Raw genomic sequence first — 25855 nt, forward strand, 5'->3', positions numbered from 1 at the left:
TAAATGCAAAACTAAAATAATTATTTATCACTTAGTAGCAACATAATACATAAAAAGTTGGCCACTGTGATTTGGTCCTTCCAACTGGCCTGATTTTGTTGCATTTTTATCTCCAGAAGTTTAATCCAGACACATACTGGGTGGTCATTATTAATAGCCATATGGTGCAAGGAAGCCTGAGGCTTATGCTGCACTAGCCAAAAAAAATCCTGCATTACACACACAGAGAGAGAGAGAGAGAGAGAGAGGTATGTCGTTTAGGTTATGGGGAAGTGATTTGTAGAAGTAAAAAAATTAGTTCACATTTCTGCCACCAGAGGAAAAACGGTGCTGCACATATGTAAAAGTTGTCATTTACTTCAAGACACTTATGCAAATGACATCCTGTTAGATAAAATCAGAAAGGCCACTGTCAATAACCATTATGGCTTTAACAAAAAAGGGACAAACGTGCTCTTTTAGTAAAACTGTTCTATCAGAATAACAGTAATGCTAATGCAGCACTGTGAATATCGGAAACTTAAAGGTTTGTGTAAAGAACCTTTGACGTCAGTGGGGGCTTCGAAAACTAATAAACAAAACTGGAAGAAATCAATTGGGGAGTAGTTAGGTGTAATTCCAGGCAGACAACCACGGAACAGAGGTAGTGGATGAAGCAATGGTGCGGAACACTTACCAGTCGGTAGTTCCAGAAGTGTGTCAAGAGACTTGAACCTTCCTTGGTCTACTGTACATGAAGTGCTTCGAATAATTTTACCCTGGTTCCCATACAAGATTCACGTAGCGCAAGAACTAAAGCCTTGTGATCAGCAACCACAAATAGACTTTGCTCTTCATGATACATGGGCTCAAATGATCTTGTGGTCCAATGAGGCACAGTTCACTCTTCATGGGGCTGTAAATGCACAAAACTGCCAAATATGGGGAACTTCTCATCCATTTGATGTGCACAAAAGACCACTACAAAGTCCATACATTACAGTATGGCGTAGATTCACAACAGAGTTTATAATCGGACCATTCTTCTTTGAAAAGTCTACGGTAACTAGTGCACATTATTCCCGCTAGGCAGGAAAGGCAATGCTTGGAGACCTCAGTGTTCATGCAAGATGGTGTCCCTCCCCACGTTCGCCGACAAGTTAAGGATCTCTGTTCAACATTTGAAAATGACTGCATCATTTCTGGAGACTTTCTGCAGTTCTGGCCAGCCCGATCAGCAGATCTCAATCTCTGTGATTTTCGGCTATGGGAATACCTGAAAGATAGAGTTTACCATGGTGGAATACAGATGCTTGTCGATTTGAAAACAAGTATTAAACAGCATGTAGCTGACATGCCCAATGAGATATGAGATGCTACACAAAACTAAAATGTGTTGCACGCAGTCCTCCATTTTCAGAATGTCATCTCAAGTGAAGGAAAGCAAATAGAACAATATCTGTAATTTCTTAAGTTCTGTGACATTAAAATCTAATCCTGAGTTAAGTATTCCATCTCATGTTTACAGTGCCAATTTCTCCCCTGGTGGCAGAAATTAACTAATTTTTTTTTCTTCTACAAACCACTTCCTTATACCCTAAAATGACATACCCACCAATTTTCACAGCACAATCTAACCATTTTGATACTAAGGTCTCCTTAAAAGGGAAACTTATTTAATAACCACCTGGTACTTCTTGTTACTTAAAATTGTTTGTACTGGTATATATTGGAAATTTTAGTTTTACCACTGTTCGTTGGTTTCAGGATGGTGCACTTAGAAAACAGAAATGCCGTAATCCTGTGCATGCTATATATATTTTATAGTAGTAAATTTAACTGAATTATAAATTAAACAATTATTTCCATCCATGAAATAAGCATTCCAAAATTTTTCCCTACCTTCCACCTTTCTGCACACTTCTTTGAAAATTCAGCAAATACCACATTTTGATTAGGATGCTTGTTCTTGTGTTCTTCACGACACGTCTGAACAAAAAATGCGTAAGCAGACATCCGTCCACGAGGTTTATTATCTCCTTTACCCATAATTCTGTACTCCTTTAATTCTTTATATTGAATATTTCCTCTAAAAGAAAAAACTTCTTATACTTTGTTTTTTGAAAATATTTAAAAACAGAATCATCCTTATATTAATCCTACTATTAATTTCTTAGCACTGTTTAATAGAGGCCACACAAACCATATCAGTGGCATTAAGATTTAAATGATTGTAAAACTAATTTATTTCTATTTATAATATATGGAAACAAGATGTTTATAATAAACAAAAAAACATTATACAGAGAATAGTAACAAAATAAAAAATTCTCCTAATATAATCAAAAGAAAAATTTACTACTATCAAAAAGGTAACATTAAAATAACGAGTGCCCAAAAAGGAACTGTACTTAAAAAAATATGTTATCCACTGCAGAAACTTATTTTCAAATGTAATCATAAAATCATTGTAACTTAAGCAACATCTTTAAATTTTCAGTCTATCAGACAAGGGGGGGCCCCCACATTGAACATGGTCAATATAATCAATACAGTGAAACTTCCTTTTAACGGACAGCCACGGGGAACGAAAATGTGTCCGTTAGAGAGAAGTGTCCGCTAACAAGAAGTCTGAGGGAGGAAAAAAAAAAGAAAGAAAAATCATTAAACGTTTAATGTAAAATTAAAATTAAATTATATACAGATTTTGCACAATATTTTTGTAAATAATATACATACAATTGTGCTATGCATATTATGACTTTATCTTAAGAAAAATGCATACAGTAATCACTTATTTTATTCTGCACCTTCTTCCAGCTGATAATTTTGTTTTCAACATTTGTTTGGATTGAAGAAACCATCGAAAGTCCTTCAGTATCTTCTTCAGCGGCGAAAAACATTTTTAAACGATTGATTTGTATGAGCGCTTCTATTTTCATCGGTGGTTCGTCGTTAATATATTCTTCGACAGAATGACCTCCTTCCATTTCTTCATCCTCATGAGGAACTTCTTGAAAAATATCGATGATAATGTCGTTGATATCTAGAGAACCATCTTCTGTAGTGAGGTTTGAGTCTATATCTTTGTAGCCAGGGTCACTTGTAGCGGAAGTATCGTACATTATCAATAGATGTTGAAGTTCTTGTTCTTCTTGGTGCTCCACATTGCTGTTCACAACTTCAATTTTTGCGTTTGAGAAGCCAGACTTTACAAAACAGTTCACGACAGTTTGTTTTGTAATTGCGTTTACTGAAGAGGAAATCCATTGAATCGCATCTAGGATGCCGATTTTCTTTGCAAGGTCACTCACACATGTTACATCGTTCATGTTTGCAATGAGATGTCTTAAAACACGTTTTCTGTAGTGAAGTTTAAATTTTTTTATTATCCCTTGATCCAAGGGCTGACACTCTGCAGATGTGTTTGGTGGGAGAAAAATGATTTGAATGTTGGACAATTCAATGTGCGGGTGAAATGCAGCATTATCCATGAAAAGAATATTTTTTCTGTTTTGACGAATCATGTTTTGGTTAAAGTGACTTATCCATTCGTTCATGATATCTCATGTCATCCACGCTTTTTTATTAGACTTCCAATCAACATCCAAAAGATTCAACTTTATGCCCTTGAAACAACGAGGATTTTGTGGGTTTCCTATAACAAGAGGTTGTTCAAAGTCTTCCAGCATATTTGTACACAATAGTACAGTCAAGCGTTCCTTAGAAATTTTTCAGCTCTGGCACTTTTCGTTTTTTAGACTCGTGTTTTCAGGAAGAGCTTTAAAAAAACAACCCTGTTTCGTCACAGTTGTAAATATCCTTAGCTTCAAAATCACGACATGAATCTTCCAATTTGACGGTCCACTCTGTTACAACCCTAGTATTAACAGATCCACCTTCACCACTTACGGTTTTCCAAGAAATTTTATGCCGCATTTTGAACTTGTCTAGCCATCCCACAGAAGCTTTGAACTCATTTACTCCCATAGATTTCGCAACCCCCAAAGCCTTTTCCCTAATAATAGGCCCATTAATGGGAATTTTTTTAGCATGTGAGCGACAAATTTGAAGTCCAACAATTTTCGGGAATGATTTTTGAACCTGATCATTTCCGTGTTGCCAAAATTGTTTGAGCAGTTCATTTTTTTTTCTTTAGGTTGTCGCTTACCTGCATCTTCCCGATTTTGAATTTTGTAGCGAGATTGTGAACACTATTTTTTTGCCGATCATACGCATTAATGAGTTCGACTTTATCTTTTAAAGTTAAATGTTTAAGAGAAGACATTGTGCACATCACACGACACTGAACAAAACTGAAAAGCCGACCATATTCTACCCCCTACACCCACCGAATTCATCGGAAGTTTTACACATGCCTTAAAATTCTTGAAAAAGGGTTTAGAACTGCGACGTAAACCTTGATAAAATTCAGAGAATCAGAAATAGAAAATAAACACACAATTGAGGCAATACGTGGAAGAAACATTCCTAGAAAAAGGGCCGTGAGCTCACCCACTGTCTGTTATGGGGAGATCAAATTAAGAGCTAATCTAAATGAAACAGTGCAGATTGCCTGTCCGCGTCCGTTACAGAGAATGTCCGCTAGACAGAAGCTGCAAACACATTAAAACCAATGGAGGTGAGTTGGGGAATTTGAAAATGTCCGTTGTAGAGAGATGTCCGTTAGAAGTTTCACTGTATTTAAAATTCAGTATAGGTTGTAATAAAATTGATTAGGAAAATTCTTCAAAAAAAATTAACATCAGTCAGATTTCAAGTAAATAGAATAAAATACACTGGCAACACACGTCATTTTATGTACAGTCAAACTTCATTGTAGTATCAAAGGGGAATGCAGTATTCCTGAATACAAATGTGACAGTATTAACTCCATCAATGTTTCAATCAACAAAAGTTTATTTCTAGTCTGGAAACACTGCTTCCAAATTATCATGTAATATAATGGTAATAAAATGGTGAAAATGGCATCCTATTAGTGAAGAAAAACATGCTGGATATAAACTATAATCAACTGTAGAAAACTGTAACAAATGTTTCCAAAAAATTTGTAGAACTATCCCAAGAAACAAGTTCACGAAATCGTCAAATTAATGACTAAATTCACTAGCATCTGAAAGTGCTTCTGTATACACAGTGAGGGAAGAACAAGAGCAAAGGAGCACTTATCACCATCAAAGGAAGCTGCCAAAACAAACTAGCATTAACAATCAACTATCAAGGTAATGAATGATTTTGCAAAATCAGCATTATGTGGAAAGATGACTATTTCTTTGTAATGAATGTGCAACCAGGAACTGCTGTAATAAGTAACTTATGGTATTACAAGCGACAATCAATCATTCAACGTGTGATCTCTGCTGAGTACAATATACTAATACCTTTCAGTTTTTCTAGAGACCCCATTCAACTTGAGAAACCGTTACAATTGCACCAGTGTACCTACGTATTTCAGATAAGTTTGTCAGGTGACGAATAAAACTGAGACTGGAATTAATTGCCACTGCTAGAAGCTTATTCTCTAACTAAGGGGAGACGAATATTGTTGATCTCAACCAATGGAGGACAAGATATGTCTAACTTTGAGCCAAGAATCATCTTTTGGTTTTTACAAGCTAATTTTAAGCTTATTGATCCTGGAGAACAAAATCTGTCAGGTGAAAAAGTTGATGATGTAGAGCAGATATCACCTTTTAAGGGCACAAAAGGTGATATTGTTGTACACATTGGCACAATTGACAAAAGGGTAAGAGAGCTTCAGATTTACTAATCAAGTACAGGTTAATGTTGGAAAAAAGCTGTGCATATTTAATTTGAAAGTGTCTGCAATACTGCCCAGACATGATTGGGAGTATATGATGAGAGCTTTGTCAATCAATTCGGCCCTGGAGAGATTGTGAAGGGCTCATGGGGTAGATATTTTCTCAGCATGGTCTGTGCTTGTTACCAGGAGAGACTGCTTCTACACGGATGGGATACACTTAAATAGAAGGGACGCAAGAATATTTGCTGATGCTATCAAGATAATGTTAGGTGGGTCAGAAAAAAATATTAGCTTCAGGGAATTCACAGATTAATAGTAGCCACAGGCAGAGGTGGAAATGATTCTTGCACTGCTTCTATTGGAATCAGCAGTAGGTAGGAAATCAAGTTGCTGGGGGTTTTGTGAATTGATGGGGACTGTGAAACAAGTAAATACATGTTAGAGTAACATGTAGAGTAAGAACAGGTGCACATACATGTACATCAATGCTAGGAGTATAGTAAATAAATTTGATGAATTTAAGTGCTGGTTAAGACATCCAGGGCAGATATTGTTCAGATATCAGAGACATGGTGCCAGTCAGATATAAAGGATGCAGAACTGGAATATGGGGAGTACAATGCATACAAAAAGGGACGAGCTGTTATGCTGTTAGTTAACAAATAGCAAAATCTAGGGAAGTGGATCCAGTTGAGATAGAATAACAGTTCAATATTGAGTCGGTTTGATGTGACATAAGCACTGGGAAAGCAAAAATTAGGGTAGGAGTTCGTTATAGTCCTAATGATTCCAATGAGTACAAATAAATCAGAGTGTCTTATAATGGGGATTTTAACTTCTCAGATATAGACTGGAACTTGGATTGGTCACTCACACATGGCAAGGCTTTTGTGAATTTACTGGATGATTGCTTTCTACAGCAGCATGTTAGAGGCAACAAGAGGGAGTAACGCTCTTGATTTGATATCAGCAGTGATTATTCACAGATAAAAGAACCACTAAGTGGCAGTGATCACAGTATACTGATGTTGGATCTACTTAAACATGTAACTACCATCAGGGGTAAAGAGAAAGGTTTTTGCTTTCTTAAAAGGCAACTGCAGCGGTCTCAGATTTTTCAGGTTCTATACAGCGGGACCACGTGATGTTACCAACAGCAAATTCTAAATTAGAAGCATTAAAGGAAGCTACTAGGCTTTTTGTTACAACTAAGAAATATTGCTGTAGGTTTAGGCCCAAATGGAGGTCAGATGAACTAATGAGATTCGTGGGACAGAAGAAAAATGCATGGGATGCACAAATTGTCAGGCAACACAGAAGCCTATAGGTAGATGCAAGCTAGTTTGTAATCAAGTCACAAAGGAGGTTAAGCAATTGAAGGCAGATTATGAAAACTTTTGACAAAGGATGCAAAGAAAAACAGCAGACTTCTTTACTTATATAAACTCTAAAAGGATCAGGATGAATCAGATTGGGCCACTTGATATCAATGGTTTGACTACAGGTAATCATTCTCAGATAGCTGCCAAACTAAATGAGTTTGCATCTACATTCACACATGAGTTATTCAAGGAGCAAAGGGCCAGATGTTTATCAAATTCTGACATGGAGTGAAATGATTTTGTAATAATTGAGAGAAAAGTGGAGAAGTTATACATAAGAGGCACCTGGGATAGATGGGATCTATCCAGTTATATTAAAGGAGGTGGGAAAGGAAGTAAAGAAACCCCTTAGCCATAATTATGAGAGCATCATTGGACTCGTGGGAAATCCCCATGGACTGGAGATGTGCAAATGCATCTCCAATTCACAAAGGGGGATTCAAAGGGCAACACGAGTAATTACAGACCTACTTTGAATTCTGTTCCAGGGAATATAATGAAGTCACTGGTTAAAGAAGCATTGCAGGATATCTATACAAGAAAACGGTAAGAATTCAGACACAGAATGGGTTTGCCAAGTGGAAGTCTTGTCTGACCAATTTGATTGGATGATGTGATCACAAAAGAACTGGATGCGAAAAATAATTTTGATATCACATACTTGGATTTAAGAAAAGCTTTTGATACTGTTACACATGGAAGACTAATGTACAAATTGAAGCAGAATTGTAGCAAGTTGCTACAGTGGATAAAAGGATGGTTGAATGGGGGGGGGAGGTAATCAATAGGTACTGTTCTACATGGATTAATGTTATTAGTGATGACCCTCAGGGTTCAGTGTTGGGCCCATTGTTGTTTTATCTATTTATCAATGTTATTGATGAAGGTATATGAAACTTAATGTCAAACTTTGCAGATGATACAAAGGTTGATAATAACAGTAATGGCAGTATGCTGTTGCAAGAGGATCTGGAAAGTTTGGTAGCTGGGCTGACAAGTGGCAACTGAAGTTTAACATTGACAAATGCAAAGTACTGCATATGGGTAGCAGTAACCCCAAAGAAATGTACCAACTGTGTGGTGTTACACTCAGTGCAGTGGAGAATGAAAGAGACCTGGGAAAAATTGTGCAGTCAGATATGAAGTTTTCTGAATAGTGCAGACAGGCTGCCAGAGTAGGTCTTGTCAATGATATACAGAAATTTTGCAAGCAAGAATAAGAGCTGATTGTCCCCTTGTACAAAGCAATGGTCAGGCCACATCTGGAAGCCTCGTTTTAAGAAGTATGTAGAGTTGCTATAACAAGTAGAGTAAGGCAACAAGACTGTTGAAGGGACCAAAGAGGTGCTCTTATGAAAAAAACACTTCTAAGTTCTGCAAATTGCAGCTTCAGGAGCCTAGACACTTGCAAGGCTATCTGATTGGTGTATAAGGCCTTGAATAGATTGAGCAGACTCAATGCTGATGGGATTCTTCCTCTTGCCAAGAATAATTGGCTGAGGGAACAAATTTAAATTGACGAAAGACAGCTGTAGAATAGATGTGCAGAAATTTGCCTTTAGTCAGAGGGTGGTTGATAGTTGGAACAAACTTCATCTGTCGTAGAAGTGAACAGCTTAAATAAATTCAAGGCAGAACTAGACAAACATTTGGATGAATGGATAAGTGAAATGGGAAGGGTTTTTTTTTTTGGTGATGCTGTATAAGCTTACTTTCTTGCATCATGTGCCTCAACTAATGCTAATCTACCAGTTTCAAGATTGGCCCTAGAGTTACCAAGATGATGAGGTTGTCCGCATATGCCAGGGGTCAGCAACCTTTTTTGAGTGAAGAACCATTTTTGATTTAATTTTTAAAGGGGGGGGGGGAATGCAAAGAGCCGCACCTCAGCTCAAGCAGGGATGAGTGGGAGTTTTTTTAAGAAATGGAATGGGGGGTATTAAAAAATTGAAATATTCATTAATACTGAAAAATGTAACCATCAATTAGGTACAAATTAATGTGACTTTTGCTGCTGAACTTCTTGAGCAAGTCTCTCAACATTCAACGAATATGCCATAATTTTCATCTTTAAACATGCATAAGACTTGCATTGTCAGACAGGTTCTTGATTTATTTTTAATATAGTTCATGTTCCAAAATATTTGCTCACGTAAATATGTAGCTGATTGTACATGCGAGCTAAAAGTTAGAGCTGCAGTTGCATGTTCGAAGAGCCGCAGGTTGCTGACCCCTGGCTAACGATATTATTTTGACGTTATCAAAAGATTTACTGCTGCAGTACATGTTCCATATAAAAGGACCCAAAATCAGAGGTTCCCAAACTTTTTCAGTTCACAGCACCCTTACTGTCCCGGTAATTTTTTCACAGCACCCCTAGGCCAAAGGAAATACCTAACACAATGGTTTACCTTTGAATATACCTATATAATAATTTTATTCTTTATACAGAGGGATTAAAATAAAGATCAATTATAGATCACCACAAAATTAAAAAGATACGGTACAATATACATTGCACCGTTTTTATAATGAAATAAATATAAATTTTAAAAAAAATAATAACTTTAAGTAACTTAAACCCAAATTACATGGCACCCCAGTTGAAAACCACTTCTCTAGATATTTGGCTATGTTTTTCCTTGACTATTATGGCTCTATTGGCAAAGTAATTACAAATTAAAAGGTAAAGGTGGTTGTAACCCCTAGCCGATCTCCCACCAAAGGTACCCTCGAATTCAAGAAAAACAGCCTGGGTATATTTATATACTAAGTTTTGAACTGGAGAGAAAGTCTGCAAGAGTATTCTCACAGGAATGCCTGGGACAGATTTCATATTGACTCCTTGAAATCAGATCCTGTGCTATCAGCAGGTTATTCAATCTAATAGCCATTAGTCACTTCAGCAAATTTACCAAAATTAGCCAGCCTGTGTGATCTAGCAGCTCCAGAAGGCTTATCCAGCTTTCTGATGAACTTAATGAGAGCAACCTTTCAAATTTCCAGAAAAGTTTCCTTCTGTAGTCCTCTATTGAATACATTCAGAAGAATGTCAGGTTTTAATTTGAATACTAATAATAAGTGTTTTCTACAAGATCTAGTTCTGGGCCCTTCTTAACATTAACTTTTTGAGAGAGACTGCAGTTGCTGAATCATGCCTGTTCAGTATTTACATGGAGTCAGCCACAATTGAGCCAAAGATGTTAGAATCTAAGGTTTTTCCTCTAACAATCTTATATAGAATACCGAAGGATTATCATTTCCAAGTGTGCACAGGCAACGGCCTTTGCGTAGCATTTTTCTCAATGAAGAATAGAGCTGGTAAAAACAATTAATGTCGGCTTAGGGCCAATCTCTATGCCTTTGGTAATACCTACGGGCTCCATGAACTGTCCTTCTGAGAAGAGTAATGAAGACTTCCAATTTTTATATGACTTATTGTGACATTTTGAATACAGTTCCCTAGATGAGAAATAGATGAGGTTGCAAAAGAAGCAAGTTTCTGTTCTTCAGGGTTCAGAAGAATGGAAGAGTCTAAAGCATTCCAGTCAATATTTCTGATCGAAAATCTGATTAAATCAGACTTGTAAAAAAGTGTATGAAGATGGAAGGGCAGAATCGGGGAAAAGAACATAATACATGTGCTCTAGTCACTGGCACATCAGTCCCTATACATAATCCAGTGAGTAAGCCACAAATAAAAGTGAGTTTGTAATTATTTTATCTATATTAGATTCTCCTGCATAACTTGAGAAAGTATGAGGGTGATTAGGCTTGTTGTGAATTGAAAAAAAAAAAAAAAAAAAACACCGATTAATTATGAATTCCTTCAAGAGCAGGCCACATGCATCTGTAGAAGATGCTGTGCCAAGTTTTATTTTACACTGACGTCTGATGAGATCAAAATATTACTATTCGGATCCAAAGTATGTATCACAGCCTCAAGTTAAGCAAGAGAGTCCTCCGATGGAGGGCAATAGAGGGAAAAGGAGTGTGACAAGAATCCAGGTAGAGAACAGAGTACAAAATTCATCAAGAACTGTGACATCTAAAGATGTCATTAAAAATTAATATACAAGATTTATGATTCTGGTCAACAGGTTGTATTATTTTCGTTTTTAATGAGTAATCCAGGACTGGATGCGTGCAGAATAAGGCTCCTGTATAGCAGCAATGTCAATAATATTTATCTCGGCAGAAAACCTAATCTTGTTAGTTACTGCCCGTTTATCTGCATAATCCTCAGAAGACCTCTCACACAAAACTGGCGTAGAACCGTTAAGGGAGAGAGTGATGTTTATATTATGTACAGTAATGAGCCAAACTGCTCATAAGCAGTCCTTACAGAATGACTGTATTCCCATTTACGTTGCTTGCAGTTTATGCAGCAAGCCACCTCTTCCTTATAAGGGTACTCAGAGAAAACTCAGAGATCACATTTGTGAATTGAATTTTAATTCTATAAAACAGCATTTTCAATTAGCAAAAATAGGAGGAATATTATCCACAGGCTATAAAAGTAAAGATATATTAAGCACAAATATAACCTTTATTAACTTATTAAAAAGTGACCACACGAAGGGGATTCGTGGGAACAAAAAACTGTGTAGTGTGCCCATTTGTTACAATTATAAACCGATGAAATTTGTGAGAACTCCAAGATAAGGTCCTTTCTTGCAATAAAAGGATCCTGTACATTCTTGTCAAGAATGCTTATTAGTCAATGCACAAATGATGACAATTTTGCACAAGTAGTAAATCTAAAAACTATTTCCTGTTTACATTCCTCTAAGGAAAATCCATTGGCATCAAAGACGGGTTTCCAATGTGGCTGGCATCTCCGAAAGAGATGCCAACCGAAGCAAAAGACTTCAATGCAGATAAATTTTCTAATTAAATCTGTCTTGGTGCCAGTTTATATACTAACTCAGAGGTACCCAAACTTTCTCGGTTCCTAGGCTAAAAGAAATACCTAACAGTGGTTTGCGACCCCTTTAATGTATACCTATATAATAATTTGTTTATATAGAGGTACTGAATAAAGATCAATTATAGATCACCCCAAAATTAAAATGATATGGTACAAGGGATGCCGTACACCTTTTTATAATGAAATACAATCGATTCCAGTTATTTGGGACACATTAGGACTAGTGCATTTTGTCCTGATTAAGCGGCTGCCCCAATTATCCGAAGTTTTGCAAAAATAGTTAAGAATACAATGGAACCCCGCTTTTTTTTTTTTTTTTATGAAAACCCCAAACGACAGGTATCAAAAACCTATAGCACTTAGTAACAGGCATAGATTGAAGTATGGGGGGGGGGGGGTGCCGGAAACTTTGCTCTAGAGACTAAACATGGGTTTCACCACTTCAAGCCCCCAATAAGCAAAGTGGTGGATTTCACCAGTTGATGAAAGTCATCTACCACCTTTACAATTAGTTCACTGTACAATCAAATCACGTTACGATGGACTCCCCATAGTAAAGTACCGTTCACTATACGATGTGTAGTAAGCACCAGTCATTGTGATCACGTTTGTGAAATGAATTTTAATTCTATAAAACAGCATTTTCAATTAGCAAAAATAGGAGGAATATTATCCACAGGCTATAAAAGTAAAGATATATTAAGCACAAATATAACCTTTATTAACTTATTAAAAAATTAAATGATGTGTGATAATCGGAATAATTAATGCGTACTGTAATACGTACCTACTAACTAGTTGACATTTCTGTTCATTGACATTTGTGGGTGGGGGTTAAAATTTAAAACAGTAAAAAGAGAAGCAATCAATAACAAAGAGCACGGCGCGCGCACACAAATTGCAAGTAACATGATACGGGCAAGTGAGAACTGGGTAACAAGTTACGAAGCTTTAAAAATAGAAATGAAGATTCTGAAAATTAATTTTTTTATATGGAGATTCCATGGAAGTGTAAACACATTTCACCATAATAACCCATAGAATTACAGCTGTCAGTATTATCACAAATTCAATAAGATCGAGTTTACAAACCATTTATGATAGATTGCACTAAAAGAAAAGCCCAATAAACAGGTGACTGCTAATTGTTTTTGTTTTATGGTTGTGACCTCCAGAAATCCAAGCGAACCACATGGTACGGTTAGAGACAATCGTAAGGCAATCTCCAGTGTCCCGATTAAACGACATGTTGTCCCAATTAAGCAAAGTAAACCCTGGCTATTTTCTCGATTGGGTTCTGTTTAAGATTTGCCCCAAATAAATGGGAGCCCTGATTAACCGGTGGCCCAAATAACCAGAATCCACTGTATATACAAATTAAAATTAATAATAACTTTAAGTAACTTAAACCCAAATTACACTGCACCCCGGTTGAAAACCACTGTACTAACTTGTTTATTTCATATCATATGTAAAGACTTAATTTTAACAGTGTTAAGATCAGACTTGAGGGATCTTAGTAACAAGATTTTTAACATCACCAATGGTAATGCACCCATCTGAAGCCCGAAGAATGAGAATATTATCAGTTTTCACTTCGGGTGTTCAGTTTTTGTACCAAAGTTCAAACAGTGTCTGCATATCATCTAGGAAAAGGAGAAACATTGCCCCAGAATAATTAGGTTCCGAACATGACAAATCTGAGTCCCTTATCGGCTGAGAAGCAATAACATCTGGTCGCATTAGATCCTTTGATTTCTCTTCAAAGGATCATCTGAATTCAAAGGCTGGGCAGGTATTTATAATTCTATCAAGCAGGTCTCTTCTATTTTGTATCTCCTAACGAAGTGCCTTTAGTTTTTCATTTTCAATGAGAAGTGACATGGCCAGTTTCCAAATTGAGCACCTTTCTCTTTAGATATTACCAGACATTTCCCTCAGAGAGAGGAAACCCAGAAAAATCTTTACAGTTTAGATATGGTTCTCAAAATAGGTGTTTCCAATTCATTTTGCTTTGCTTATAAGTTCAATTCACCTTCAGACTATCAAACTTGCTATTTGTTGGCAAACCCCCCCCCCACCCAGATATCACCATCCACCACTGATTGTCTATTTTTAGCAGCTTTTTTTTGCATTTTGGAGTCCTGCAATGAATGAGCAATCCAATTCCATCTGTTCAGTGTAAAGAGATTTTGACTGAAAAGTTCTATCTGGCAAAAGCTCAGAATCATCTGATTCTGAGGGCAACTTGTAAATTTAATATTAATACCCCAGAACTTTCAACCAAAAAATACTAACAGAGGAAACTGAGTATTGTTTGTCCTCCTCAGTGTTGCAGATGTTGTTTGTCATCCATGTGTAGACTTAGGCAGTTTAAAGAAAACATGCACTATATACAGTTTTTGTCCTCTTGAGATGTCCTCCAGCTAGAAAGTTTATCCAGTTTTAAAGCTCATCAAAAGACTAGAGATTCCTAAAATATCTCACAGCAATGTAACTTCCTGCCTGTGAGCATAATAGAAGAAAAGTACAGTTGGAATTGGGAATGTAAAATCCCTAACCTTGTCGCCACATGACTTCGTCCTTGTCGAGGCCAGTATTGTCTTAAGCAAAAGACTGCTGCGTTAACTATATACTGACTGTTCATTTTAACAATAAACCAAAGTATACATACCTAAAAATTAAGATTAAACATATTACGTGTTCAGAATTCCTTTAGCAGACTCTATATATCTAGATTCCAGGCATCAAACTCTTATGTCAATATGTAATTCATGTATGATCCGATCCTTTCAGGTTAACTTAGATATTTGAATATTTTAGTAGAGCACAAAATTCAGTAACTCACTGATCACTGCCACCTTGGACAGATTATTCTATTCTAAAAAAAAAAAAAAAAAAAAATGCAATCCCAACCACACCTACACAGCAAATTACAATTCAGAATACAACACCAATAGACAATGATCCCAAAATATACTGCAAGTCATACTGCCATTCAGTTCAGTGGAAAGTCGGAAATTATAGCAGAAGTATAATAGACTTACTTAATTCACATTTTAACTGATGGTTATTTCCAAGTTATGTTCAATTGTATTTGCCATTTAAAATCAGGAAGTAACCAATCCAGATAGTAAAAATGTGACTATCAATGCTAGCAAAAATGCGATACGATACTCTAGAATGCCTAACGGCCATTTTAGTAGTCAGTATTGAAATGAAGACAGGCTAAAACTGCTGCTGGATATTTCCCTGCAACAAGCATTTATACCATCAGAAGAGTCATCACATGATTTATATACTAACAGCAGAAGCTCCATTGTGTCCACATCCAGGTAGATACATTCCAAATTGGCATCAGTTCCTTCAACATAATAGTACTTTATAATTATCAAATTGAATGAAAGGCAAGATTGTAAAGTTTTGTTGCATAAATGTTGCAATGGCAACTTGTGACTGGGTGAAAAATCCACTAGGTGGTCGGTAAACAAAGGTAAGCTATATTTATGAAAAATTGTATATGCCACATACTTTGAAATTAAATTAAAATTCATGTAGAAGTCCCTAGAAATGCATAACATTTTCCACTCCCATGGTGTGGAGACTCTGGATCATATTAATGGCTGCTACTTTTGTTCTGAAAATGTAACAAGTTATAAAATGAAGAACAAGCAAAGCATTATGTACCCCAACAGCATTACTTTGGCTGTAATGCCAGTGCCCCACTGAACCAAACTACTGGCACCAACCACACTAATGCTAACATATGCCATTAATTCCCAACTCTGACATTTGTGATCTAGAGCAGCAGCAGCAGCTCGCAAACTACTAGGGTCTACAGACCACTTCAAAAATAAAAATAAAGTTTGCAGAGCCTACATATATAAACACATTAGCTGATACCTCTTCTGAACATTTTGCAGACCCTATGGAACTGGTCTACAGGACCCCAGTTTGGAAAACAATGATCTAGAGGATGATATATAAACTATTGTGATGAATAAATGTCAACTCTGTGGTCCGGAGTGGTTAAGAGAGTTTTTATAAAATGTCACAGCTTTTTACAAAAAGTGAACTCAACAAAAAATAAAAATAACCAATAGCTTTCATATGAAAACCAAGACCATTTCATTTCTCACATCTCCCATATTACTCATTCATTCTTCCAATCAGCACAAGGGAAAAAAAACAATATCCAGTGCTCAGGCTAGAAACATGCAAATACATCTCATTCCTGAGGGAAAATTTCTATTGTTCTGATTTTAATGAAATATCAGATGGTTCACCAAATCTTTCTAAGATAGCAAAATATAAAATTTCGTGAAAATCTATCCACTGGTCATTATTACATGCAGAAAAACAAATAAATAATAATTCCCAGATTTCTCTATTGGCCTGATTTTAATGAAATACAGGGTAGCTTCATAAATCTTTTAAAAAAGGTCAAATTTAACATATGAAGTAAATCCATCCACTAGGAGCAGTTATCACATGTTGACAAAGGAAGATGAAGACAATTAAGGCATTGGATGGATTGAGCAAGCTCAATTCTTCCTCTTGCTCAGATTAGGAACCTGATGGGGCATAAATTCAAATTGAAGAAAGACAGTTCTAGAACAGATGAGTGGAAATTTGCCTTCAGCAAGTGAGTAGTTGATTGCCGGAACAAATTTCCAGCAGTCGTTGAGGAAGCTAATAGTTAAATAAATTCAAGGTGGAACTGGACAAACATTTAGAGGGAATGGATGTGTGAAAGTTTTTTTTTTTTTTTGGCTGATGCTACATAAACTTGCTTTCTTGCATCATATGACTACTACTACATGAGAACCTTGTTAACAAATTCAGCCCTAGAAAGGCTATGCAAGATTCATGGTGTAAAATTTTTCCCAGCATGGTCTATGCTTGAAAAGACTTTCTACACGGTTGTTCTACACTTAAGCTGAAAGGGTGCAAGAATATTTGCTGATGTTGTCAAGGCAGTGTTAAATAGGTTGGAAAGCTGCTAGCTTGTGCGTGTGATGGGCAGGGGGGGGGATAGACAGACAAATACATTAAAATGGCTGCAGGAAGAGGTGAAAGTGATTCTTGCACTGCTTCTATTGGAACAGGCAACAATCCAGAAATCAAGGTACCAGGGATTTCAAAGCATGACGAGTCATTATGGAACAAGGAAATGCACAGGCTGTGTAGTATTAGTATTAGTAACGGCCGTATGGTGCAAGAAAGCCTATGGCTTATGCTGCACCAGCCAAAAAAAAAAAAATAAAACCGAACAAAACAATGATAAAAACAAAAATTAAATAAATAATAATTAATAAATAAATAAAAATAATAAAATGAAATTAAAAATTAAATAAAAAGGAAATTAATCCGATCATCCTATGCGCTTCCCTTACCCGAAAGTACTATCCAGATGACCTTTGAATTTCCCCAAACTGTCGGCCTCTACCACCCATGAAGGCAACTTATTCCAGTAATTTATAACTCGCTGGCTAAAATAAAACTTCCTGCAGTCCAATCTAAACATTTCCCCGCGTAAATTGAATTTATGTCCCCTAGTTCTAGCATCATTTATAATCTTGAAAATTTTGTCCTCATTCATTTTACTGATGCCTCTCAGAGCCTTAAACACCTCAATCAAATCTCCTCTAAGGTGTCTAGTTTCCAAACTCTGCAACCCACATATTCGAAATCTTTCTTCATAAGGACGCCCTTTTGCCGATCTCACCAGGCGAGTTACCCTTCTTTGCACCCTTTCAAGAAGCTCGATGTCTTTCTTTAGGTGCGGTCTCCATACTTGAACACAGTATTCCAAGTGTGGTCTAACATAGGCCTTATATAATGGGATTATCACGTCCCTATCTCTACTTGCAAAAGTTCGATAGATCATCGATAGGACACCATGGGCCTTCCTTGCAACCTGTTTACAATGCTCAGAGAATTTCATGTCTGACTGTATCGTAACACCCAAGTCCCTTTCCTCCAGTACTGGGTTTAGTTGAACTCCACCAAGTGAATAAGTTATTTTGGGATTACTGTTTCCCAGGTGTAATACCTTACACTTTGTTGGATTAAAGCACAGCTGCCATTTTTCTGACCATTCTTGAAGTCTATCTAGGTCTCTCTGAAGAAGCTCAGCTTGACAGTGATCATTAACTACTCTACCAATTTTAACATCATCTGCAAATTTAGACATCACGCCCTCTATCCCTTCATCAATGTCGTTTATGAAAATTAAAAACAACAGTGGTCCTAATACTGATCCTTGGGGAACCCCACTTCTTACATCAACCCAATCTGAGGAATAGCCATTTATCACAACCCTCTGCCTCCTGCCCTGAAGCCATCCTTCTATCCATCTAAGGATTTTCCCAGTGATTCCAACCTGTTCCATCTTATAAAGCAACCGCTCATGTGGGACTGAGTCAAAAGCTTTGCTGAAATCTAAATAAACAATGTCGAAATTATTCCCTAAATCCAGCTCGTGAGTGACCCTTTCGAAATAGCGAACCAGATTTGTTAAACATGATTTTCCCTTTACAAAACCATGCTGAGTATCCTTGAGAATTTCAATTCGATCCAAATGATCCTGAATTCCACCCTTGATCAATGCCTCCATGATTTTCCCTACTACTGAAGTCAGACTGACAGGTCGATAATTTCCCACTTCACTTTTAGAGCCACCCTTATGTATGGGAGATACATTTGCACTTTTCCAATCCAAGGGAATCTCCCCAGAGTCTAGTGATGCTCGCATAACCAGCCTCAGTGGTTCAATGCACTCGCTTGCCGCCTCTCTCAAGATTATAGGGTATATTCCATCAACTCCAGGAGCCTTACTAGTCTGTAGGCTTGAAAGTTTTTTCATTAAATAATCTTGCGAAATTTCAATATCATTAATTACATATTTTTTAACTTCGCTCCCACAATTTCCCATTGCCACAAAAGGCTTTTCATTTGTAAATATCGATGCAAAATAACTGTTGAGTTCATCTGCAACGGCAGCTGGTGTATTTATTACTATCCCCTTTCCCTTACGTAAAGGTCCGATCTGGTTTGTCCTGCTCTTCTTGGCATTTATATATGTAAAGAATTCTTTATCCCCCCTCTTTGCTCTGTTTGCTAGTGATTTCTCATAAACTGCCTTTGCCTGTCGAACCTTTTCTGTGGCTCTATTACACATCACCTTGTAGCTGTTATAGGCTTCAGTACTTTTTATTGCTCTGTAGCGTTTCCATGCCACCTTTTTCTGCTCAGAGTAGAGTACCTAAGAACAGATGCATGTATACTTGCATGTACACCATTGCTACGAGCATAGAAAATAAATTTTATGAAACTAAAGTGCTGTTCAAATCATCAAATTCAGACATTGAGGATATCAGACACCTTGAGTAGGAGAGTTTTGTATGCTATTTGATCTGACGAGTACAACGATAAACTGCAAAAACTTATGGATTGGTAACTTGCACAGTGGCAAGAATTTTCTCGATTTATAACTTTTCTACTTTTTTAGAAAGCAATATTCTCTATCTGATTATCAGTAGTGATTATTCATACATTAAATATGTGCAGACAATAGAATCAGTTGGTGAAAATCATAGCATACTGATGTGGAATTATTTAAAATTTTCATACAAATGTCTGAGGCCACTGTAGTGGCCTCAGACATTTTTAAATTCTATACTGACAACTGATAATGTTACCAACAGCAAATCCTAAATGGGTAGCATTGGAAGACACTAGGCTTTTCATACCAACTAAAAAATACTGTTCAAGGTTTGGGTCTAAATGGAAGGTAGATGAACTAATGAAGACTTGTGGCAGAGAACAAAAATTAATGGGATGCATATAAATTATCAGGCAACACAGAAGTCTATGGTAAATATAAGCTAGTCTGTAATCCACAAATGAGGTTGGGCAAGCAAAGGCAGATTATGAGAAATCTATGGAAAAGAAAACAGCAAAGACTTCTTTACTTATGTAAAGACTTTCTACACGGTTGTCCTACACTTAAGCTGAAAGAGTGCAAGAATATTTGCTGATGTCGTCAAGGCAGCATTAAATGCGTTCTTTGCATTTGTCAATGTGACTGAAATGTCAAGAGCCATCAATGTCAACTTGACATTGATGGCTCGATTGTTGGTAATCCTGCTCAAGGAGCTCACAAACTCAATAAGTATTTTGCATCAACATTCACATGAGGAATTCTGTAGGAAAGTGGAGGCCAAAAGTTTATCAAACTAAATGATTTTGTAATGACAGAGTAAAGTGGAAGGAGAAAAAACATAAGGCACATGGGGTGAATGGGATGTATCCAGTTATATTAAAGCAGCAAACAAAGCAAACCCTTAGCCATAATTATGAGCATCCTTGAATACAGTGGAGGTCCCCACGGAATAGAGATGTGAAAATGCATCCCCAATTCACAAAGGTGAATCAAAGGGTGACATGACAGAAGTTAAAACTACAGACCTGTTAGTTTTAACTTCTGTCCCAGGCAAAGGTCTGGTTCAAGAAGCATTGCAGTATTATAATTCACACACAACAGTTTTGTTAAGGGAAAATCTTGCCTGATCAAATTGATTGGATACTATGATGTGGTCAAAGGTACTGGAAGCAAAAAATTATTTTGATATCCTATACTTGGATTTCAGAAAAGCTTTCGACACTGTTGCACATGGATGATTACTGTACAAATTGGAGTAGTATGGTATTAAGGTTAAGTTATAACAATGGATAAAAGAGTGGTTGAGTGGGAGAAGATAGAGTAGTAATCAATGGACATTGCTCTTCATGGAAAATGTTACTAATAGAAGAGTCCCACAGGGTTCAGTATTGGGACCATTGTTTTCTGCAATTAAGTCATATTGATGAAGGTGTAACTGACTTAATGTCCAAGTTTGCAGTTGATATAAAAGTTGGCATGGTTGTTAATGACAGTATACAGCTGCAACCGGATGTAGAAAAGTTGGACAGATGGGCTTAAAGGCAGGAAATGAAGTTTGACATTGACAAATGCAAAGAACTGCATATGGGCATCAGTTAAGTACTCTTGGATGTCATTCTCTACTACCCGCTAGAGAATGAAAAAGACATGGTAATTGTGCAGTCAGATATAAAGCACTGAGCAGTACATACAGCAATTTTGCTAGCAGGGATAAGGAGATGATTGTCCTTTTGAATAATGCAATTGGTCAGGCCACAACTTAAGTACTGCATACAGATCTGGAGGCCTCATTTTAGGAAGGAGGAGCTGCTGGACAAGCAGAGGATTTGGCCGATTGGTCTGTGACCAACAGGACTTCGCCGAAATTGGTCCACTTGACTTGAGTGTCACCCAAATATCAGTTCCATCAGCATTTTAGACTCCCAGGTGCAATAAGTACAGCTTGTCTGGCATATCTGAGAGGATGCCTGCGACAACCTCAAGGATTCTGCTAATGCTAACAGTGAAAAGTGCTGAGCTCCAATACAGAAGTTCAACAATTGTTTTCAGCAAAAAAACTAAGTATATGAAGGAAAAATGCTCAATTTGTGAACCTGATTCGTAACAGGTCTGCTGTTGTTCCACAAACATTTCAAATCTCTTGGAAAACAAGAACTGCATGCTGCAACCCAGTTTTGCCACATTATTCTGACCTCATTCCTTCAGAACTTTTTCCTTCCATGTATTCTAACTATAGGCTACCTTCTTTTTTAGCATGCTACTCCCCCAAGCAACAAGATTACTATCGCTGGAGTTACTACCCTTTCAAAATGTACTTTAGACATCTCTGTTCTGGACTTAAAGATGTTTGGGGAAATGGATGGTTCTAAGTGTCCACAAGGTGGTCTTTTTTTTTTTAATGCTGAATATGGATTGAAGGCTGGTAAGACATTAGTTACTTTCTCAGATGAGATGAATTTCTTTCTAACAGTTGCAATTTGAACAGACCAGGACCTTCAGAACTTTCAACCCACAGTGCAGATGTGGGATTAATATTCAACAATGGAGTTGATTTGACATTTGTGGTCACTTTTGAAGAAATACAATGCTGAAAACATGAAAGAAAGCCTTTTTTTTTTATTGTAATAAATATATGCAATCATGTTCAAAAATCCATGCTATTAAAGATGAGAACAAGAGCAACTTTTTTTTTTCAAGAAAAAGACAGAATGGGGTTTGAGGTATCGAAATTAACTAAGTTTTCTTTCACATTTAAAGAACACAGAGATTATTTCAGTTAAAGCTGTCTGTACTGACCAAAGTTTTTCAAACTGGTTGGCAGAATATAGTGTGCTATAATCAACAGAAGTATGGAGAAGATTCCTAGTGAGAGGAAGGTCGTTAATATACAGTAATACCCCGACTTATGCGAACTCAGAGTTACGCGGTTCCTGATTTTTTTTCGTTTGGTGTATATCTAAACTTAGCTTACCAGTGATTTGGAAGTCAAATCATAAAACTTGGGTGACAGCTTCCGTTTTTGAGGACTGGTTTGGTCACCACTTCATATCCGAAGTCGAACGTTATTGCAAGTCTAAACAGATTCCATTTAAAGTGATACTTCTTATTGACAATGCACCCAGTCAACCTAATTAATTTTGACCCATGTATGAAAGTTGTGTTTTTGCCTCCAAACGCAACCAGCTTGCTTCAACCGATGGACCAGGGAGTCATCAAAACATTCAAGGCTTACTACACGAGGCGTTCGTTTGCACGTCTGAATGAAGCTATGAGACAAAATAGTGAGATATCTGTTAAAGAGTTTTGGAAACGTTTTAGATGCCGTAAGAATCATTGAAGAATCTTGGGATGAAATTCATAAAAAAAAACATTGAATGGTGTCTGGAAATAACTTTGTCCATTTTTTTCAAAACCAAGACGAAAACAATGCCAGAAACTGATCATGTCGCTCATGTGATAGAAGAAGTTGTTAATCTTGCCAGGCAATTAGATTTGGAAGTCAGTGGTGATGATGTCAACGAGCTGTTGGATTAACATAGTCAGGAGCTGACACTGAATGAGCTCACAGATGCGTGAGCAAAACGTCACTGAAGTATCCGACACTTCAGATCCAGTTCCACCAGAAAAGTAAAAAAAAAAAGTAGAAGTGCAGCCATTATCAACCCACTGCAGGATGGAAGCCTCCTCAACAATTCATGCTGAGGGAAATGGACCTTAGTCTGCCACGCTGGTCCAGTGTGGGTTGGCAGATCGACCGTATTCAGCAGTCAGGGGCTTGAACCCCGGTCTACTCAAAGAGCGTGCGCTACTGCACAACCGCTCCTGACCACTCGGCTACAATTGCAAGCTTGATAGGTCTCAGCTCAATTGAAAAGGGATTAAAAATTTTAGAAAACAGACTCCAACGAAGAACGTTATAGCTACAAAGCAAGGAATATAAAAAAATTATCTTGCTACGAAGAAATTCTGCGTGAAAAAAAGAAGGCGCAGTGTTGTCAGACGAATGTTAGATTTTATGAAGCCATCGACATTGAAATAATTTTTACGTAACTCATTTATTTTTTAAATACATATTTTGTATTAATGTGTATAAATATCTGCAATTTTATTAAATATTTTTCTTCTAAACTAGTGATTTTGTTAGTCCCTGGTCCCAATTAAACAACTTATGCGAATTCGACTTGAGCGATTTTCGTCGGACCCACCTATCGCGTAACTTCGGGGTATTACTGTACATATATATACACACAAGAAAAAGTGGGAAGAACAAGTGAACCTTGGGGAACACCACCATTAGTTGAGGTGTTAGAAGACAACACCATCTACCCACAGAGATGAGTGGAGAGAACCCAGATACAAAAGGGAAGAAAGTAAATCAAAATCACTAGTTGATCAACACTAACTGAATCCATAATGGCAATCATTAATCAGATGGAAGGATGTGATAGTTTAAGAGTTGGCAGTAAATGGATTTCTCCATTACTTTGGAAACAGTAGATGGAATTGCAATGGCTCTATAACTGAAATGGAGGGATTTGTCATCCTTTTTAAGAACTGTCAGCATATGAGAAAATTTCTGAGCAGAAGGTAACAAATATACGTGGAACAAGAATGTAAAAGTGAGAATGCAGGCACAAGCCTGCAGCAGAGCACAGGTTTAAAGTGCCATTACGACCTGTAAACTTCTTGGCATTGAGATTCTCAGAATTATTCTGATATAGTGTCGGAAGTTCAGGTATTCAGTGGATTACTCCTGGTATGGTATGGGATTATTCAGTAGCAACTTCTATACAAGAGTTGAAGAAAAAATACAATGCTAATAAGTCAGCATCATCTTCAGCTTAGAATAACGTAACCATTGAGTTATTAGACAGGTGAAAATGGACAGCTTACAGTTGCTGCCAATAAGCTTTAGCGAGATACCAGAAGGCTCAACTATCACTTATCTAGTTCAAAACAGTTTTCAACGATTAATAACTTTTCATAATTGTTGAGATATGCTGTTTTATTCTGAATGGCAGACATTGATCATAAAACCAAGGTTTAAATAAAGGACAAGGTAATAGGGTGGAATGAAAGATTTTCCTTACAAGAAGTTTTCATTGGCATGATCTGCAGAGTCAGAAGATTTAAAACAATAACCCAAGGAAAAGACAAATAGAAATCATCCCATTTTGCACTCTTTAATGCCATATGGTACAAAATAAGAATAGCCATGGGAAAGCAGCTCCAAGAAAAGACCATCCCCAAATTGCAATCTCAGATACCCAAAGAACCACTAACATCAGAAATGTACTTTGAAGGGTCAATGGTGAGGAAAAGACCATGCATCAGATGTTGTGGTTAAGATTGCCCAATAGTCTTGTAGATGCATGAACAAGATGTCTAAGGTCATTGGTAATCACAGAAGTTTCAGCATCTGTACCAATTAGGTTCAGAATATTGAAGTAGGATGGAGTTGAGCATAAAAATTACTAAGGAAAATACTCATTGTTAGGTAAGGCAGATTGGAGAAAGTAATTAAGTCAAAAAAGATTCCAGAATAGGTAGTCTCTTACAAAGAGCATCAGAGCAGAGCATCAAGAGCATGTGCAACCCCCCTCTGTCCCCCACTGAAATGAAAGAAATAATTATGGCAATCAAGGCAACCAATAATTAAAAGTGTGCTCAGCAGAGTACGGATGGAAATACACAGTATTTCAGTACTTTTCATACCTTTCAAAAAAAGAACGTCACTGAGACCACGTACTAAGATCAATAAGTATTCACCCTCATCAAGAAATAATTGAGTTAAGGAATGAAAACTTCGCTAGAAATTATCCTTCTCTAACTCTTTCAAGACTTGAATAGAACTCAGATTGACAGAAAAAATTCCACTTCATTAATTAACCTCTTCATTAGTCTGAATCTATAATGGCTACTTTGCTTTTGGGAAGAGGCAGAAAGCCACACCTGGCCACAAAGTCCGCTGTGAGAGCAGTCGCATTGTCAGCTAAAATGCAGACATCTTTGGAGAACTTCTCCCATCTCTTTAAACTGACAGCCTCACTTAACTTTCTCAGGAGATTCCTGTAGTACCCCCCTCCCCCAGGTGTTAATGCCTTCTGGGAGGTAATCATGTCATGGATGATAAAAGCATATCGTCAGAATCCCAGAAGACTGAAAACATGACCAAGCTGGCATACAACTGAAACTTGGCTATTGGTGTTTGCTCATCTATTTTGTTTCTGGGTCATAACTAGAATTCATCTAATGTCACAACTCAGTCAAAAAAAAAAAATAATAATAATAATAAATGCTGTACATATAGCTTCAGCTATAATACATGGATA

General features: G+C 37.0%; 1 protein-coding gene across 2 annotated transcripts in view; it reads right to left on the reverse strand.

Annotated features, from left to right (window-relative positions):
• The window catches only part of LOC150089159 (high mobility group protein DSP1-like), a 92227-nt gene that overhangs the window by 33377 nt on the left and 32995 nt on the right, over positions 1-25855 (reverse strand). For both annotated transcript variants that reach the window (XM_090388170.1, XM_090388179.1), the window contains exon 2: positions 1882-2068. In XM_090388170.1, coding sequence (XP_090244296.1) covers positions 1882-2028 — 147 coding nt within the window. In that variant the 5' untranslated portion in view covers positions 2029-2068. The remainder of the gene's footprint in view (positions 1-1881; positions 2069-25855) is intronic.

This window comes from Mastigoproctus giganteus, chromosome 2, assembly GCF_048544385.1.
Source record: "Mastigoproctus giganteus isolate SK-2022 chromosome 2, ASM4854438v1, whole genome shotgun sequence".
Taxonomy (NCBI): domain Eukaryota; kingdom Metazoa; phylum Arthropoda; class Arachnida; order Uropygi; family Thelyphonidae; genus Mastigoproctus; species Mastigoproctus giganteus.